Genomic DNA, 19,709 nt, shown 5'->3' with positions numbered 1-19,709 from the left:
CATTCTATGAAGGTCCGGCAGTCCAAGCGGCAGAACCGCCAGCGCGGGTTCCGGTGCAAATTCTCAGCAAGTGGTCGCGGCGCAAGGCTCGACCGTCGTTACTGTCGTCGAGGAGGTGAAGAGCAAGCCTCGCAGCCGCAGTCTGATCAGACGCGCTTCGAGAAAAACGAAGCAACAGATCAGAGACGCCCATGCCGACGACTGCAACATCTCCTAAACCGGCTATCCCCCGACGAGGAGTACGTACAAAAACATAAAGTCTCGTCGCAATCAGGAATCGGGGCCAATTTTCGCGAGTAAACCGTCGCGACAATGGAATTGTTTGCTTGCGAGTTGCCGATTTATATCCGCGACGAGTATAATTTCTTCACGGATGACGCGGATCAATTACTAATCTGTTTGCCGCTTGTTTCCGTGCTGATCTACGGGATTTCGAAAGTGAGCAAGTGCGCAGTAAAAGCTGATAAAACGCGATTAACTCTCTCTAGAAAAACATCTAGCTTGAAAGTCGAGGAAGTAAAGAAGTCGTCGAAGGTTCGTATATCAGAAAAGATGTGTATATCGATAAGCGAAATTAAATTCTCTCAGATCGCGTACTTAAAAAAAAACAATTTTACTCTTAGCGTGTTGAATGGTAAATATCGTTAAAATTATTACCAAATTGTTTTCAGATAAAACGTTACGACGTGTGTTGTTCTTTTTTTATTCTCCACAGTACAAAAAAAAAAGTCGCATATAACGTGATGTTCAAAAGATTATTATTTTGTTGAGAAAACAGAACGCGCGAATTTTGAAAAGAAAAGAGAGCTTTTGATGTACACCTTCTCTCTTCGGACCATTTTGTACATATACGATAACACAGTGTGAATGTGAGATTGATTGTGATTGTTTTCAACGAACGAATGAGATCCTGCATTTTTTTAGTGCAAATGTTCAATTACTTCGCAAAGCTACGCGCACTATTAGGATATTTTATGTGTTTAATGATTTGTGATATATTTGTTTTGCGATTATTTTGCAGTGTCTTTCAGCATTTGAATTTGCGCGAATGTAAAAACGTATAGTCTCTTTTGTTACTCAAGACAAAAAACAAATCAGAATATTATTTTCTCAATTTTCGACACACCCGTTTCGAAGGTGTGTAAGAAACAATTCGCGAGAGTGTTCTCGCAACATTTTTTAACATTATTCTGACGGAAAATTGCATTCAGTAATTCTCGCTTTAAATTAAACACGATGTTTTGCAGCACGCGCTGCATTTAAACACGCACGCTTTACTGCCAATTAAAATGTTCTGGTAATCAGAGACACGTTTTTCAATTTTTCATCTCACATACAAACGAATTCACATAAAAAATGTACTTACTTTGCTGGTGTCAAAAGAAGAATTTCCGATGCGCGAGCGTTAGTCGTCGCGTAAAAAGAAATATAATATTTGCAAATTACGAGATGCATAATCGTCAGAACAGTTTCTCTTGCTACTTCCCAGTAGTAACTTTGGTATATCAGATACGTACTTTTCTCTCTCACTCTTTTTCTCTCTCTCTCTCTCTATATATATATATATATATATATACATATTCAACACTTATTAAATAATAACGAGCTACTGCACATATTCGCGCAATCTTCACAAGTTTCATCTCGTCGAGAAATACTACATTTAACTGTAAAATTTCGAATTTTGTGTATAATGAGAAATATTTTAATTCGAAGAAAATTCTCGAGTTTATAACGCATTTTTCTTCACAAAGTTTTGAAATTGAATTTTAACACTTAAATGCACTGTTTTTTTTTGACATATTAATATTTTAAAGAAGAAAAAAAAAAGAGAGAGAGCGAGAAAGAATGAATAAGTGAGTGAGAGTGAGTGAGTGTGTGTGTGTGTGTGTGTGTATTACAAAAAATTTACATATAGGACTTATTAATAAATATTTAAAAAGAAGTTATAGAAATTTCAATAATTCCATGTAAGGGATATATATCGAAGCACATTATTTTAGATATTCAGATTTAGATAGGGTGCTGATTATAATTAAGGACGAATCGATAGAGAATTGACTCTCCTCCTTGTTCTATATATCTCAACGAATCTCTTCTCGCGTGTTATACTTCCTCCGCGAACGCTCTCATAATATGTTTCATTAAATTATAATTTTGAATGAATTATAAAGTTATTATTTCACTTTTAAATTTATTGGAACTTTTTATTTTACATTAAGTGTATTTTTATCAAATATTCTCTTGCTATTTTTTTTTTTTTGCAAACTCTACAATAACACTACCTTACGAGCAATGTAAGTGTTCAGCACAGAAGAAGGTAAAAACTCAGTTATCATTTATATATTATTTCGAAATGCTTATTCGCGAAAAGACAATAACTATAAAAAAACTATAAAATCAATAAAACAGTAATTATTAAAATAGACAATTTATACAAGAAAACTAATTACGCTGTACAAATATATTATGCATTATTAATTGTTTGCGGTATTTGAAATACTTTCGCTTTGTATCTTTAAAATCAAAAATTACATTTGACCTCAAAAAAAAATCAAACGTGATAGTGCAAAGGACATTGAAAAGAAGATGTCAAAAATATTTTATATATAAAATTGTGAAGAAAGAACTTTTATCGATACATTTGTACTATATAGAAAATAGAACAAGAAGGAGACTTCCCCCCCATGTACCATTGTAATATTGGACAGATGCACAAAAGGGATTGAAAGAAATACCATAATATATGAAAATACACATTATATTCAAATACGCAAAAAATATCTTAGATATGAGATTTAAGATACAAGACATATATCTCGATATATGTTTTCTATCGAAATATACGTAGAGATATACTTACTTGGAACATAATATTATATATAAATTATACGTAATTAAGCACAAAAGTAATCGTATAAATTAAGCAAGATAAGCGAACATTTCGCACGATATAGAAAGTTATCGTATATAAAAAATATATGTACATATATATATATATATAATTTGAGAATTTTCTGTTACGTAGTCTCATTGATTCGCGATTGCATTGAAAAACACATTTCTCAAACAAACTTCAATAATTCAATGATGGAAAAAAATTTCGATATTAATTTGCATTTTATTTTATGTATACAGATACTGTTTTTGTCATCCTAGTTGCAATTCATTATATTTGCACTTTTTTATGCTCGCAATTACAAAGCTTTTTCAAGTGAGCAATATTTTCAATATACTTGACAGTTTTATTTCCAGAAACAAAACACCCTTGATATTTATTTAAATGAGAATCATCGATTACGGACGCAAATAAACACGTTGTTATTATAAAAAGGACGAATCGTCGCTGCATTAAGTAACGCGACTAGATTACGAATATTAAAAACCGTCCTATTAAAAGATAATTTCAGCGCGACGAAGAAGAAATTATATGAGCGAAAGAGAGTTGAACGGTGCGTTTTTCGAGATAAGTTTGTCGTTGAATAAAAGAAAAAAAAATGATCACAAAAGTATGTTTGACGAGTGTTCACCTTGCGAACCGTGTGAACCGCGTGAGGTTTTCTATTTTGAGGGAAATCTTTATTTCGCACCTTTTACCGAAAGCCGCTCTTTTCCGCAATTTAATCACACGAGACTCATATTCTGAGCGATCGATCGAACTAGTCCAAACTGTGTGTATCTAAATATAAATATGCGTACACGGACCAAAACTCTCAGAACTACTTAGAATTCTTCTGTATAAAAAAAAAAAATAAAAAAATAAAAAAAAAACAGCCGTTAATTCAAAAAAGGTTGTTATCTCGCTTTGACGCAAAAAAAAAAAAATTATAAAAAGATATAGTTTTCACACAAACAAGTTCCTGACGGGATAATGGCCTTTAGCCGCTCGATAACAATTGATTATTTTTGTTCAAAATATCTTGTAATTATGACAAATATAAATGTGTATATATTTCATGTTTGAAGACACATCTCTGCTACATCACGATTATCTTTTTGAAATTCGTTGCTAATCTCTTCGTCAATGAGATCTACTAACATTATTTTCTATATACGTGCGAGTAAATGTGCGAGTAGTAGTCATCTTTAATCTGCGTACCTTTAGAAGTTAAGAGCACGATCCACATCCTCCTCCTCCTCCTCCTCCTCCTCCTCCTCCTCTTCCTTTCGAAATCTCTAACGATATGTGTACGTTCTCCTTCTAATTTCCTCAAGCTTAATCTTTACAAACAAGCGGAACGGCCGGGTAATGATGTCTCTGTAAATAATGATAATAATCAATTAGTCAACTCTTCGATGTAGTTAAGTGCGTATTCCCTAACGATGTATGTACACATGCTATTATTGAAATAATCGGCGCCGTGTCTTTGCACCATACTATTATCACGTCAGATACTCTTAATTGTGTGTAAAAAAACACGAAAAATGTGCGCGCACAGTGTGAATATTTATTCAAGATTTAAATTCGAAACACGCGACTGCAATGATATAAAACGAAGTGAGCAAGAAAAAATAATACAAATTGATAATTACCTCGGACGAATACAAAATATGATTTTTATGTATTTTTTTTTTTTTCGTTGGCTTTCCTTTCGCGAAAGAAGCGCCAAGCGTGTGCGTGTTGAAATTTATACAAATACAAAAACATACAATTACGATTCAAAGTGCGCGTGCATTTTTTTAAACAAGCTGTACATATAGCGCGTAAGAAAAGTGGCTAAGCTCTGCGAGAGAATCAAAAAGCGGAAACTCAAACTTTTGAGTGAACGAAAAAAAAAAACATCTATGAAATATGTATCTGTCTCTATGATACGTTTACACATATGCCGCATATATATATACATATACATATATAAATTATATACCTTCTAACGCCTTGCTTATCGTCCGGCAAATGTGTCTCATCGATTAATTTGTATCCAGTTGCACAATTTTCGCACTTACGATGTTTCAGATACAAATGTATGTACACTTCGTTCAAATGTTTACACTTAAATAATGCAATTTGCGTGCACACAGTTAGATGTTACAAGATAAATGTTAACTGAAGTTAGCGAGGAACACACACAAGTAGGAATAGAGGAAACAGATGGCGCACTCGTACGCGCGCGAATACGAAACTTTTAGGCCGGTATTTCATAGTCGGTCGGATCTTGTATTTAAGATCCGTCTTAAGTTTATCTTCAGATCATGTGCGAGTAATTTTATTGGCCGCAGAGCATTTGAAGATAGACTTAAGACGATCCTAAATATAAGATTCGACCATGAATACCGGCCTTAATCTCCGCTCTCACACGCGGTTTGTTCTTTTTTACCGAACTAGCTGTGATCCAGTTCGGAGTTGATCTTTTTCTTTACTCTTTTATGGAAAAAGAAAAAAGACCAAACTTCTGAACCGGTGTGACCAATTCGGCCAAAAAGAACAAACCAAATTGATATGCAGATATATATATTTTCCAATCGTTTAAAAAATATCAGTGTTTTTGTCAATATATTATCAGTGTTTCGTATGTTTGTGGGTGCACATCGCCGCGTTGTTACATTAATAAACGACAAAGTAAATGAACTATACACATCGCTCTTTAGAAGTTCCATTTTCGCGTGTTAAGTAAATATATTATATATATATATATATAATCTGGACGATAACAAAGACGTTAAGAACTAAAATAAAAAAATCCGAATTAAAAATCTATCGATATACCTGTGTCTCTCTGTATAACTTTTCTTTCTCGTCTCGCAAAATGTACCATCTCTCATGGGGAATCGATTCATCTCTCATTTGTGTCGACGAGAGCTTGTACGACGAACAACACGACAATGTCGAGGATCAGAAATTGTTACTTGCGTCAAAAAAACGTTTAACAATTGTGCGGGATCGGGTACGCAAAACTGTGCGTCTCAACTCTTGACCGAGGCGTGTATTAACGATATGACATGAAGAACGCGCAGAATCAGGTTTGAATTATGTCGAATTACCAACTTTCCATATTTCTCCCAATGAATATCCCTAGAATCGCTGTTTGAAAACAATCGAGTTTTTGTGTACGAGCTATGTATTTTTTTCGCAAAATGATCCACGCTCTCGCTACTTCTTCGCATTTAACCGACCGTAATTGTAATTCCGAACACATCAAATTGGAGCTTCGAATACTTTTGTAATTACGATATCATTGTCTAGATCCACCTGTTAATTAAAAAAAACAAAAAATTGTGCCTGTTATTTTAAACTTTGTTTAAAACTGTAACACACACAATCGCATATATTATATATTTACTCTGTACACAAACTTGTTGTATCCTTGTCGTGATTTTTTTAATAAACAAAGACGTATCGCGGGTCTTCTTTTGTCGCAAAGTGAAAAAATATATGTTGAAAATCTCTAGAGAATATATGTTATAAAAATTCTTTCAATTTTTTTATTTCTGTAATAAATAATATCCGCATATATAACACAACATACGTATCTAAACGTCACAGGAATTTGCATATTATTCGCAACGCGCAAGCTTCATGCATTTTTCACGCGAGCTTACGAGAACTTTTTATTTCAATAAATAAAAAGGAATGACGTGTTGATCGGATTTTTGTTTGTTTCATCTTTTTGTTTTTATTGCGTTACACAAACGCTTCATTTTATGAAGAAATAGTAGTAACATTCGAATTCGTGTCCGAATTGCAGTCGTTGTCCGTTCCTTGAAATAGATACTTGAAATGCTGCACATACGGCTGACAATGTTCTCCCCTGGTGAAGGCCGTGGTGTTGTGCAGCCTCAAGTTTCGCTGCTCGAAGAATTTGAAGACCGAGTGAAAGAGCGTCGCGTCATCGGTGGCTTTAGCCGCTTCTAAAAATTTTCTCGCGGATACTTGATCCACCATTCCGACTGACCGAATGTACCGTAAAGCGGCTAAGATATGTCCCTTCGACAAGAGCACTTCGATTATCTCCTCGTGCGCATTACCCAGCCGCTTGAGCATATCCAACGCCAACTGATGCGCTGCCGGATATAAATTTTCTAACGAAAGCAGCAAGCAAGCCAGAGGCTTCGAATCGGCGACCACATGGTATTGCAATAATTGATGAAGCTGATAGTACGCTTTTTGGTGCACCAGTGTTGTAATGACCAATTCGTGCAGATAATGTTGCACCGGAATTCCGTGTTCGGCTAATGATCTGATATACTCGAGTAAAACCCACACTATCATTTTTGGCTCTATCGTGTCTTCGGGAAACTTGGATAATATGTGACTATACATGTCACTCTGATCGAGTAACAATTTATATTTGAAATTCTCAGCCACTGTTGTTACGTTCTTTACATTATTCTGCAGAGGTGTTCCTATCTGTAGTAGACAAATTAATACAATACAGATATATATGATATTGGCCTAATCTTCGTTTTTTTTTTAACACATTTACGGAATGTTACCTGATTTTGTATTTCGCTCTCCAAATAATTTCTATACACGGAGTTGAGCTTGTCGAATATGGTCGGCATGTCCATTAGGCTTACGGGCAACTGCGTCATAAAACTTTGCAAGACTTGTATTAATATCTGCTTAGCGTTCGACCGTTGCATCAGAAATTCCACGAGAACTACTTTATCCGTAATCAATTTCACTAAGGCTTCCAATCTGAGCTCAATGTACCTATGCCGATACATTAACAAATGACAACAGTCACATTTAGAGATAAAAACAACTTGAGACTGTAAAATGCAGTTAAATAAACATACCATAAACAGCCTAGTTTCACATCAATAATTATATTTGGTTGAAAAACGACCCAATTAGGAGAATCTATGTAATGTTAAGACTTAATACTTGCATCAATAGTGTCAAGTCTACTGTTGTATAAATACTTATTTTGTTTTTATATCTAAAGGATACATAACTGACATGGCTGATACGTCTGATCCGATAAAGTCGCGCCTGGTACCTTAAGATTAAACGGTTTGATCGGTTTTGCTGCAGCTACACTAGTGTGATGCATTACTGTCCCATCACTCACTCCAGATAGCATAATATCAAATATCATTGATGTCTAAACAAAAAAATCTCAGTTAAACTCGGCTATACTACGTAAATTTGTTTGCTACGCAAATAATGAATGTGCCACCTTTGATGCTTGATGATGAACGATGATGAGATTATCAACAACATTTATGGCAAATCTGCCACCAACATCTAGTTTCAACATATGACTCTTTTTAATGGTCATCATTCTGCAAAATAGTAAAAAAAATAAATTTATTACATTCCTCGTGTATTAATTATGGCGTTTAAAGTGATAAATGAATTGTTTTTACTTGTGTATAGTATAAACATATACAAATGCTGTTCCCATTGAGCGATTGGCTCCAATATGATGCCTCAACAAAATTATGCAAGGTGTTCCATATAACACAGCCAGTGCTACATCTCTTTCAGAAACAGCTAACTTCCCTGGCTTTGTTATACTATGTTCAACTGGAATAATTGTAAATAAAAAAGTTTTTGTGTGAAACTCAATATTTACTTGCATACTTTCTATTGGGTTAAATACTAACTCTCAAACTTGGTTAGTTTATGAATATTTCCGGATGTAATATGCAATGCTTGTATCTGATTGCCAACTGTGCCAGATGATAGTAACACCAAATAACTTCTAGGGCAGAATACGTACCAATTTACACCTAAGCTTAAACACTTTAATGCCTTAACATTACGTTTTTCTGGATTAACCTGGAAATAGTAGCGATTTTATCACTGAAATAATTCTTATACAAATAAATAATTGAAAATACAATATTGTGTATTCTTTACATACATGAAACAATTCTACTCCGTGATCTGTGATTACAAGTATTTCAGTGCCATGTGTCCAAACAAAGCCAAGTATTGTGGCATTTTTGCCTTTGCATGGCTGAGAATATTCGACATGATCCAAACCAGAGACAGAAGAGTAATTAACAAATTCCACTGATGAATTAGTACGTTGGATCGCAAGAATATTCATGTCAGGAGAGAATTTGATGGATATCACCGGACCTCGATCTTCCATACGAAAATTTAAGTTCTGGTCCGGGCCCTTAACGAGCACTCCTGTGACACCGCCTGAGCGAACGGCAAACACCTGTATAAAAAATAAACGTTTATCGTCATTGTATATACGTCATTGCATGTAAAGAGATAAAACAAGTACTATCGTCAAACAAAATTTCGACTAACTTGTTGTTTCGAGTCATCGAAAAACACATTTGTGAGACAGCTGACTGATTCAAATCTAATAGGTTCAGGGGACAACTCCAGATAATAATTATCGTTTTTCTCTCGATCATCGGCTTCCATGTCCGGCATAACTGAATCATCTGATCTTGACGTTTGACAGTTCTCGAAGTTATGTCAAAGATGGAAGCAGTTGGAAGCACTGCTGCGCGCGCCGATATAAGAAAAGTTTCTTGTAATGGCGAATTGGTTAATCGACCAATACAATTGGCCTATGCAGTGTTCCAATGCAGTGTTGACAAGCAAACCTATGGATAGACCATTTTTTCTCAGACATGCGCGATGTAATGTAAGGTTACTCGTGCAATGTAAGCAAAGGTAGAAGCAAAAGGAGACTAAAATAGTTTTTTTTATAATACTTCTATTGATGTCAATTTTAGATTGTAGGTCCGGAAAAAAGCAGCTCAATCCATTATGTAGTTATGAACTATATCATCAGTATTTCTTAATTTGACTTATAAACAGTTGAATCAAATCCAAAATTACATCTGATGTCAAGATGTATCGTGCAGTTGTAAGTGTAATTTCTTCTATTTAAGAAATTAGTGCTTTGTTTTAATTTTTATAATTAATAATTGAATAGACTTCTTTGGAAAATGTTTTGTAGCAAAAGGGTCAGTCACAAGAAGAAAATATCAACAGTAGATTTGATAGGAATCACTTCCAAGGACATGCAGCTACTAGGAATATGATGCCAATGTCAATTTCAAAACAATTGAAAAAGTCATGGCTTACAGCTCTAATAGGATCCATCATGCTTGCTTGTGGAATGTGTTTCTTGTTCTGGAATGAGGTTTACAAATGATATTTTTAGAGTGTATGTCTATAACAAGTCTTTGATAGAATTTAATTAATTGTACATATTGTGTTTAATTTCAGGGAAAAGCTGTGAGGATAGCATATTCCTTAGATGAGGCTCTACGCAATGTAGTAGTACTTTCTAATCCAATGATACTTGCTCCTGAACATGAGGGCTCTTTGGTACATCTGTCAGGACCCTTGCAAGTCTTAGAACCATTGACTGAATCTGATTATGGAGTTGTTATGTCTTGTGTAAAATTAAAAAGGAGAGTTCAAATGTATCAGTGGATTGAAATCGAAGAAGAGCAAAGGTGCATTACAAGAATTTGACATTACTAGTTAATTTAATATATATAGATACACAAAAATGTCTTACTTAAACATTTATTTTTATTTAATTCTTGCACTTCTAGTTTTGATGGGATAGTGGAAGATGGAAAGCGTTATTATTACACAACAGAATGGAAGGACAAGCTTGTAGACTCGGATCATTTTTATATTCGCACTGGTCATCAAAATCCGAAAGAGATTCCGATCAAAAGCCAAATACAGATTGCAGATGAAGTGAAGATTGGTGCTTTCACACTCGGTACGGAGTTGAAAGAGAAGTTCAACAACTTCATGGAAATCACCAGTGATGAGAGACCAGAGCGAAAAGACATCAAGATGCATTCTGGATTATACTATCACAGTGCTAATTTGTGGGATCCACAAGTATGTAAACTTCCATTTACATTGTACTTTTATTTTAAGATGTTACTCATGTAATTAAGAAATCTTTTTTTCTTACTTGCAGGTAGGTGACATTAGAATACAATTTTCTTATGCTGGAAAAAGTGGAGATGTTTACTCGGTAATCGGTCTGTTAGAAAAGAACACAATTAAACCGTATTATACAACTCACGGCGAGGAGATCTTACTTCAACAAAGGTACAAAATGTCGGTAAAGGACATGCTTCACCTCGAACATGTCAATAATTATTGGCGAACGTGGCTTTTCAGGTATTACCTTAATAACTAATTTTGATATATCTGTAATTCGATACACACAGTATATGTGAAAAAAAGTCGTAATAACTAAAAACAACGTTCTATACAAATAACTAATATATAATTTTTATAATAAAACATTTTTCAGAGGATTTGGGTGGTTGGTACTATTTGTAGCAGCGACGTGCTTAGCAAATATATTGCAAACAATTATATTAAATTCAACTTTTCTTTGTGGTATAATACCAATGGAATCTTTGACAATGTCGGTTTCTGTGTCTATTAGTTTATTGGTCATTGGTTTCGCTTGGGTGTGGTATCGACCAATGATCGGTTTCTGCTTAGCACTAACGTCTATTCTACCTTTCATTGTAAAGGTAATTACGAAATCAGGATCTTCATCTCAGCAACGTAATACCTACACAAGGCTGTAGGTATTAAAAGAGAAAAAAGGAAAAACTCGATAGTCTTTGACTTTGTTGTATATTACCGACTTACTATCTTTAAAATGCTTATTTAATTAAAACTAAAACTTTTACAGTATTATATTTGTTTTGTATTTTTATTATTTATCGTATTAAACATTTTTATGAAGATTGTAATAAAGATTCGATATTAAAATTGTGTAAATATGTATTAATTTTTTTATACAATGTTAAATCATCATAAAAAAACATTGTCGAAAAACGCTTTTTAAATGCATTCAACCTTAAAACCGTCTTGTTCCTTTTAGGATTTATTTCTTTTTAAAAAAACTGGTAATGCTTTTAGATCCTGCTGCTGCTCTTTGTATAGCTATCTCTTTTTTACTGGGAGCAGCATTTGTCTGTAACAAGACAATTGCAGATATTGAGATTGCACGATCTTATTCAGAATACATCGAAAAAAGCCTATTTTTTATAAACGTTTTTGCTAAAAAAAAAATAACTGACCTTTTCAGAGTTAATTTTCTTTATTTTTGGTTTTGGACTCTCTTCAACAAAATCTTTCTTAGTTCTTTTCTCATCACTTCCGTTATTAGGACTAGTTGGTTTGCGCTTTTTATTCTCTATTTCTTCAGGTATATTTAAGTACTCTGCCAACTTCTTGGACAGATCTTCAGCAAGATATTCTGACACAATACCATGTGCATATCTCAAATATTCTACAATAAAATTGTCGGTAAGTATTTTTTTAATAGCTTTGCTTGTAGATAATAGCCTACAAAAATCCATTTAATATTTTCTTACATTAGTTGCAACATCTTATCTCTAGTCAATGTTTTTTGTGATTTATTATATGTAAACTACACAATTCTTTTTTTTACCTGTTTCTGCAGCACTTTCAAATTTAGTGCTTTTGACATAAGTAGCACTCATAGCACCTTGAGACACATGAACTCCTTTTTGTTTCAATACTTTTGCTACTTTTTCTACTTTGTTTTGCAACCATTTTAATGATTTCTTTTCATTAAACTTGAAGGCACATAATGAATCTTCTCCCTTGTGGTCAGCAACTAAGGAAAGATTTAAATTTTCACATTTTGCTAAATAAGAGGTTTCTGGAAAATCCTCGTCCCAAAGGCACTGTTCCAAAGGTTGTGCTAGTTGTGACTGCAATGCAAATATCTATTTCTTAACAACTCGATTTCAGATATAAAAAATATTTAAATGTAAAATAGTAATTTATTAGTATACATGTGTATAAACTTTTCTCTTACACTTACCTTTCTTAAATATGGCAAAACTAAAAAAAGTGGATCAATTGGAGTTGACAAATGTAACTTGCCATCAGATTTGACATTGTCATCAATGAACCAAGATCTCTTGTCTTCATTAAAAACTAAAACCTCCTGTACTCTGAGATTCCCAGGAGTAAACACAAATACAGCTGGCTTATTCGAAGCTGGATGTCTAAGTTTTACAACTTCTAATTGATTTTCATTTGTATCATCTAGATCATCTTTTAAACAATAAAGAGTACAAACATCCTTAGATAAAAAATAAAATAAAAATATAACAAAAAACAATAACCAATACGTTGAAAAAAACGATTTATTTTATTCTTTATTTAATTACCTTTCATAAGAAAGACCCATGTGTTTGTTAAGGAATTAGAGCTCTTGACGCTCTTTTGCGGTAAGCCTTTGGAGCGCGGCATTTTCCCGCGTAAATATTATTGTGCTGAATTTTGTAAAGGTTATTTTCTTGATTTATTTAACATAATTCGATTCGGGCTATTTATTTGTGTTCATACGCAGAATCATCGAGCAATCAGTTATCGGGAATTTATTTGTTGATTTCGTTATCTTTGAAATTTGCCGTAAAAACGTTACGGCAATTTACTTTCGTTCCGTGAAAAAAATAGAGGTCAAACTACCTTTTGCAAGGAAGAAGGGGAAACTCGCCAACTTGCTTTTGCAGCGCCGCCGTTGATTCATCCGAGAAATTGCAACACGGTGTAATGGCACCTGTCACAATACACCTCTTTTGCGTTCTTTTGCTAATCCTTTCCCCACCAATCTGCAATAGTTTCCACCTGCTGAATTTCCGTTGAATTCGGCGTCGTCTGATGTCAGTTGGTAGTGTGCGTTCTTCGTGTGTTTAAGTATTATAATCTTAGTATTACACTCTCGCAATCTTAGTATTACACTATCTCAGTATTATAAGAAAAAGTTTAACGAACGTATGTGTATTTTTTTACCGAATACCTTGTTTCAACAAAGCATTGCAACAAGTAGGTTTATTTTGAAAATTATTCAAATTATTGTGACATAAAAAAAACGCACTTGTAGCTTTCAAAGTGTTACTACATCGAGTAATATACCGCTCGCTTTTGTCGTTTGACATTTATACTGGAATTCAGCGAGTTTCTAACGCGATACATAAAATCGTATCGATTCGTCGTAATGGTACATTGGCTACCAAAGAGACGTTTTGTGAAAAGGTACCCACTCAACTGATTAAAACTGCATGTAGAAGTATTTGATTGGATTCTATAGAATTCCCCACATTATTTTATTGAAATTAAAACTTTCTCAGTCTCAACGAGTCTAATACAGTGTGTTGTTAAAGAAACTAAAGTGTTTATACTAATATATAAGTACATTTATACACACATACGTACTTATATTGTTGTTTACTGAACAACAGTGTATTTGAGAATGTGCTAATGCTGTGTAGAGATATTTTATATAGAAAAGTGTTTTTTTTTTTTATTTTTCTTATCTATACACACAAGACATTCTTGTCTTAGATAAAAGCAACATAATAAAGAGACTAGATCTTTTTCCTCATTGCGAATATATATATAAATATATTTACATACACGTATATAAACATATAATTTGTGCAATATATCATGGTTTCTCAAGTTTTTTATCCACGTCACTTTTTATATCCAATCATATTGTTCAAATACATTAACTAAATTTCTAATATATTAACTAAATTTATAAATGACAAGTTTGTGGAATTAAATCCTTGGAAGAAAGAGTTTATACGGCCACAAAAAAAAATTTAAAGTAAAACCACTAACAATCATGAAGTCAAGTTATCTACTCATAGCAGCAATATTACCATTCGCCATCCTTGAGATTTGGTACACAGGAATGTAAGTTGCTTTATGATTGTGTGTGTGTCTAAGTATTATGTCTGTTGTTAAATGTCACTGTGTGCATCATGATACAGCTTGTGCCAGCTTATTTAAACAATCTGAAACTATTTTTTATTTAATAGAAATATTTATTGACGTATCCCACAGTAATTTAAACGAGTCATTACTGACAAAGAAATTAATCTTAGACATACCACAAACTTGCTGTGACACAACATGTCTATGTTATTGTATGTTTTTACACAATGTAAATGTTAGAGTTAATAAATTCAAAATTAAACTTATGAGAATTATGATAATATGATAAAGACACATAAGGTGAAAGATTATTAAATTTGTTTATAACAATGAAAAAAAAATAAGAAGAAAGTAAAATATACATGATATTTAAATATAAGTATCTGTTTGATTGGTCTCAGAGAATGTCTATAATTTTTCATCTTTCTTATCTGTGTGGTAAATAAGACTTGTATATATTTATATTTTTTCTTTCTTATCTGTGATGAAAACATGTATCTATGACGAGAAATGTTATCTAACATGTATGGAGATTGTATGTATACATACATAGAAGAGAATGTTCAAGAGTATTGGAACAAGACTGCACATGCCAACTAAATGCAATTTTATATAAGCACATTAGTTTGTGATTCACTAATGTCTTGTACAGATATGCAAACATAATTGTTCGAATTGTACGAAAAAAAATTAACATGCAAGGAAAGTGGTGAAAAACTGGTCAAGTGTCAATCGTTATACTGTGTTCTCTACGTACATACTTGAGTTATTTATGTCTGGTTAGCTAACCCCCCACTTTTATAGAAATTTCATCTAAAATTTCTAGATTGACACGCTCTTAGAATCGTGCTACGAAAACCTTTGCGCTCCTTTCGTTTCATCAGAAAGATAAATACTTTTAGTGAAAGGTGAGATAAAAAATTTAAAGAGAACGTAATTATAGAAACTCGACGTGTGAGACAATTGTTCAGATTTGCATTTTGAAGCAAGTTGTAAGATACATATAAATGTTATCCCATAAATAAGTAGTTCTACATATTTGTTTTTTAAAAATACTTGTTATTCATGAGGACACGGAGGAACTCTGGCTTGTGCCTTTCAGCCAATCTCTCGCAATCGAATTACATTTTCGTGAAAAAACAAAAGAAGCGCAGGTTTTGTTGCCGAATTTTGAGAGCATATTCACAGAAAAATGGAGTCACACGATTCTATCAATTACATAAATGTTATATAAAGAAGTTTTTTTTTTAGAGGGGAGCTAACTAGACAGACGCGTGTTATTATTTTGAAAGTTGGAGACGTGTGAATGAACTCGCGTTCACTCACCTGTATATGTAGACGTACATACAAAAGATCGAAATATCGAATATCATCGAATCAACATATCACTTTTGAACAATTATTTTAAAGGATATTAGTGCATTAGATATTATACAAAAAATGAAATGAAACTGTTAATAACTATGTTAAAAATTTCTAAAGATACAATATTGTGTCAAGTGTATATCTGAATTATAAATATTTTTACCTTATCAGACTGCTATGAAATTAGCAAGGTACATCACGAGATATAATTCTATTATTGTTTTATATATGTAACTCGCTGGTATTTAAAGTTACACATTTATTTGATAAATTTTTGCTTAAGTACTTGAATATATATTTTATCTCTTGTACTTACATATGTAATAAAATAAAAACATGTATTCTATGTACATATAAGTCAAGTTTTTTTTTTTAAACAAATGTTGTTTGTTTATTTAATTTAGTTTGAAGAATTATTGCATGTTGCTATTATATGCATATATATATAAATATGATATGTTTATTAAGATTTTGCTTTATACACGGAATTTTGATCAATTAATGAAATGAAAAAACTCGGGGCTTTATATATGTACATAAATGTACTGTTCTCTTGTTTTGAATTATTTTGTTTTGTTCATGCTTTTGATTGCTGCTGTTTTGTTTGTGCTTAAGTAATAAAGTGTTTGATAGCATAGCGGCGGATATATCTTTACAGAGAATATCTTTAAGAAAAGAATCACCATAAGTCCTTACGCAAACAGTTTTATAAAGAAAATAAATATTATAATTAAAATATGTGATTCGGAAAGGATTTTAGGTGGTTCTTATACATGGTTTATGTATTTTGAAATTTTTTTATTATAAATCAATTAATTTATATAGTTTTGCCACTCTAATACTATAAAAAAAACTATTCAAAATAACAGAAATGAGCTTTGCTACATTATTAGTTGTACAACTTCTATGTTATACGTATAATATATGTGTGCTCTGTATTATAGATGTGTGATTTGGACAATGAAGGTGTCTGTATTGATATATCTCATTATATTCGGACTCATTCCTGTAATTTTTCATTATTCCCAAACGTTACAAAGAAAGATACTCTTTTTAAATTTTGGTAAGTAACACAAATTAGTGATACAAAAATGAGAAATTGCATCATTTTAAATATCTTGTACGTATAATTCTAAAATTGTATATATATTTTTACAAAGATATACCGTGAAAAGATAACATTTATTTTGCTTCGCCATAGAGATATGTAGATTATATAACTTATATAATAGTTTATATAATAGTTATTACATAATAGTTTATATAATAGTTTACTTGATAATGATAACTACTTTTTTATCTATTTCAGTGCAATGGCCACTTAAAGTGGAGTTTTCCAATCCAAAATCGGTTGGATTGGAAGGCGCTAGGAATTTTTATCTATATACCGATCAACAAGTGAAAATAGGTGCTTGGTAAGTGTAATTGCAAAATACACACACAATTTTTACCTTTGTAGAAATAAAACTGTATTTATTATTATAATAATGTATATTAACTAATGATATAAAAAACTAACATTTTTACAGGCAGATACTGCCCAAGTCTTTATTAAATAATACTATTCCTGCGACAGATGAAGCATACGAAACACTTTTAAGCAATGCCAAACAACCAGTATTCCTATACATGCATGGCAACAGCGGTAATCGAGCAAGTTCGCATAGAGTTGAACTTTACAAGCTTTTTCAAGATTTGGATTACCATGTGATATGTTTTGATTATAGAAGTGAGTAAAAGTTCAAAGTTTATTAGAATGTATAAAAGTGTATATTGTATAAATTTCTAAGAACATTAAAACGTAAATGTTATCGGAGATTTCTTATCAATCAGGTTACGGTGATAGCGATGAACTTGACCTTTCTGAAGAAGGAATAGTCATGGACAGTAAGTACGTTCTTGAATGGGTGATGAAAAAAGTTAACAATTCAGCTCCAGTTTTTGTCTGGGGCCACTCTTTAGGAACTGGGTAAGCTATTGCGTTTTATTTTTTTTTTTTTTTTAGAATGCATGTAGAAATCACTTTTATATCCTTATTTTGGTAATTTAAACTTTTAGAGTTTCTACACATATGTTAGCTCTGCTTGCAGCTGAAAATATACAACCGACAGCATTGTTTCTGGAAGCGCCTTTTAATAACATGGCGGATGAATTAACAGAACATCCACTCGCACAGGTTTAAATATTATGTTGTTTCCTTTCACCAACCAATGAGCATATCTTCTCACTTACGTGTTTTCTACAGTTATTTAAGCATTTACCGTGGTTTCATTGGTTGATCGTCGAACCTTTTTATAACAATAATCTACGATTTGAATCTGACAAACATATCTCGAAGATCGAATGTCCCGTTATGATATTACATGCTGAAGACGATGGTGTGATTCCAGTCTATTTGGCGGAAAAAGTATGAGTTTACAGTATTTGTATCGTGTACAACAATATTTCTAAGTATAGCTTAGAGTAAGAAATCAATATTTGTGATTGTTGTATTTCAGCTTTATCAAGCAGCAATAGATAGTCATGGAAATGATACAAATCATATACAAATGATAAAAATAGATTCGTCTTATGGACTTGGACATAAGTACATTTGTAGGTACAAAGAATTGCCCAGTATAATCAAGTAAGTTATTCAGATGTTATCATGCTGAATTATATATAATTTTGTTTTATTGCGAAAATGGTATTCAAAATTATCTTGTTCTTATATAAATATTATGTACATATATATAACGTTTATTACTTGTATTTTCAGGACGTTTGTTGCTAAAACAAACAGAAATCAAATTGAATAATTATTTTGGATTATAGAAATTAAAAATTATTTATGTAAAAAAAAAATACGCTCTTTAGTAGAAATTCATTCTGATTTACAAGTCAAAAACGAAGAAAACTGTTTTAAACTTAGCATTCTCCAAACGAAGATAAAATATGTAAATATAGAATGTGCAAACTCTATGTGCATATTCTTATTCTATTTTACATGTTCTTAAGTTCTTGTAAGCTTTTATTTCTGGAAAAAATTTCTTGGAAGAAATATTTTTCTTGTTTTTTTTGTTAATTCTCAAAAATTATATTTTCAATAATTGTAATTTATTGAAAATTTGACGCGTTCAACATTTCTGTTGTTAAGTATTCAATGAAAACTTTTTAAGCAAAAACATGAAGCGAGTCATTATGATCTAAATACGTATGTAATCGTCAATTTATTAGCCAACAAAAAACGTGTATAATCACATAACGATGTTGCCCGTGTTAAGAAGCAAATACCTGACGTATTACACGTGTGATATACATCGACAGCCAAAATATTGAGATTGGCTGTGCACTTTAGTTTGTCGTATTTGTACAGGAAATTGATTTATATTAAATATTTTTATGAGACACATTTCTTTTTGTAAAATTGTGTAGATGTTGTGTATAGATGTTCTTTTATACGTAATATATACAGTGCAGTGGAAAAATATACTTAAAAATATATTACAAATTAAGATTCGTAAATAGATTTCTTAAGTATTATTACTGTGATTAAAAATAAAAGTTCATCTTTCACATCCATATTTTATTAATAGTGCCTGAAAAATAATATGATTTATTCAAACTTTTTAGAGATATGCACCAACGAACGTATAGACCGTATCCTCTAATATTTAATTCTGTTAATGATGCA

At 32.3% G+C, this 19,709-nt stretch overlaps 5 protein-coding genes and 1 long non-coding RNA gene across 21 annotated transcripts in view; 3 read left to right on the top strand and 3 right to left on the bottom strand.

The window, feature by feature from the left end:
* The window catches only part of LOC109856975 (GTP-binding protein Di-Ras2), a 60,857-nt gene extending 59,033 nt beyond the window's left edge, over positions 1-1,824 (top strand). For all 4 annotated transcript variants that reach the window (XM_020432771.1, XM_020432770.1, XM_020432769.1 and 1 more), the window contains one exon: positions 13-1,824. In XM_020432771.1, coding sequence (XP_020288360.1) covers positions 13-217 — 205 coding nt within the window. In that variant the 3' untranslated portion in view covers positions 218-1,824. The remainder of the gene's footprint in view (positions 1-12) is intronic.
* A 2,310-nt stretch (positions 1,825-4,134) lies between these two features.
* LOC109856954 lies at positions 4,135-6,381 on the bottom strand. The gene is made up of 2 exons (XR_002250443.1): positions 4,866-6,381; positions 4,135-4,258 (listed from the first exon to the last, which is right to left on the bottom strand). It is a non-coding gene; the product is annotated as an uncharacterized LOC109856954 (long non-coding RNA).
* Positions 6,382-6,569: 188 nt separating this feature from the next.
* LOC109856948 (uncharacterized protein C18orf8) lies at positions 6,570-9,413 on the bottom strand. Of its 2 annotated transcripts, none has more exons than XM_020432725.1 (9): positions 9,212-9,413; positions 8,811-9,116; positions 8,551-8,725; positions 8,311-8,470; positions 8,121-8,226; positions 7,892-8,045; positions 7,738-7,801; positions 7,432-7,651; positions 6,570-7,345 (listed from the first exon to the last, which is right to left on the bottom strand). In XM_020432725.1, the coding sequence occupies exons 1-9, from the start codon at positions 9,338-9,340 to the stop codon at positions 6,638-6,640; spliced, it is 2,022 nt and encodes a 673-aa protein (XP_020288314.1). In that variant the 5' UTR covers positions 9,341-9,413; the 3' UTR covers positions 6,570-6,637. The 2 variants fall into 2 exon arrangements, with proteins under 2 accessions (XP_020288314.1, XP_020288315.1); XM_020432726.1 differs by having other exon boundaries at positions 7,738-7,747.
* Positions 9,414-9,487: 74 nt separating this feature from the next.
* On the top strand, positions 9,488-11,591 carry LOC109856950 (transmembrane protein 43 homolog). 4 transcript variants are annotated; one of them, XM_020432735.1, is made up of 7 exons: positions 9,488-9,576; positions 9,649-9,782; positions 9,876-10,061; positions 10,148-10,380; positions 10,483-10,783; positions 10,866-11,071; positions 11,208-11,591. In XM_020432735.1, exons 2-7 carry the CDS (start codon positions 9,768-9,770, stop codon positions 11,491-11,493), a joined length of 1,227 nt encoding a protein of 408 aa, XP_020288324.1. In that variant the 5' UTR covers positions 9,488-9,576; positions 9,649-9,767; the 3' UTR covers positions 11,494-11,591. The 4 variants fall into 4 exon arrangements, with proteins under 4 accessions (XP_020288324.1, XP_020288323.1, XP_020288322.1 ...); XM_020432734.1 differs by having other exon boundaries at positions 9,502-9,586; XM_020432733.1 differs by lacking the exon at positions 9,488-9,576 and having other exon boundaries at positions 9,593-9,782.
* A 66-nt stretch (positions 11,592-11,657) lies between these two features.
* On the bottom strand, positions 11,658-13,429 carry LOC109856953 (ribonuclease H2 subunit B). Its single transcript, XM_020432747.1, has 5 exons — positions 13,117-13,429; positions 12,765-13,000; positions 12,366-12,651; positions 11,992-12,203; positions 11,658-11,885 (listed from the first exon to the last, which is right to left on the bottom strand). Exons 1-5 carry the CDS (start codon positions 13,196-13,198, stop codon positions 11,796-11,798), a joined length of 906 nt encoding a protein of 301 aa, XP_020288336.1. The 5' UTR covers positions 13,199-13,429; the 3' UTR covers positions 11,658-11,795.
* On the top strand, positions 12,110-19,427 carry LOC109856951 (monoacylglycerol lipase ABHD12). 9 transcript variants are annotated; one of them, XM_020432737.1, is made up of 11 exons: positions 13,518-13,774; positions 13,833-13,984; positions 14,504-14,650; positions 16,981-17,099; positions 17,346-17,451; positions 17,566-17,765; positions 17,870-18,005; positions 18,095-18,212; positions 18,282-18,443; positions 18,535-18,662; positions 18,795-19,427. In XM_020432737.1, exons 3-11 carry the CDS (start codon positions 14,580-14,582, stop codon positions 18,832-18,834), a joined length of 1,080 nt encoding a protein of 359 aa, XP_020288326.1. In that variant the 5' UTR covers positions 13,518-13,774; positions 13,833-13,984; positions 14,504-14,579; the 3' UTR covers positions 18,835-19,427. The 9 variants fall into 9 exon arrangements, with proteins under 9 accessions (XP_020288333.1, XP_020288326.1, XP_020288330.1 ...); XM_020432740.1 differs by lacking the exons at positions 13,518-13,774; positions 13,833-13,984; positions 14,504-14,650 and adding exons at positions 14,678-15,450; positions 15,964-16,227; XM_020432739.1 differs by lacking the exons at positions 13,518-13,774; positions 13,833-13,984; positions 14,504-14,650 and adding exons at positions 14,678-15,450; positions 15,923-16,227.
* Positions 19,428-19,709: the final 282 nt, after the last annotated feature.

The sequence above is a fragment of the Pseudomyrmex gracilis genome, unplaced genomic scaffold, assembly GCF_002006095.1.
Source record: "Pseudomyrmex gracilis isolate BER0280 unplaced genomic scaffold, ASM200609v1 scaffold_138, whole genome shotgun sequence".
NCBI classification, from domain to species: Eukaryota; Metazoa; Arthropoda; class Insecta; order Hymenoptera; family Formicidae; genus Pseudomyrmex; species Pseudomyrmex gracilis.
This window is presented reverse-complemented; position numbering and strand designations above follow the sequence as displayed.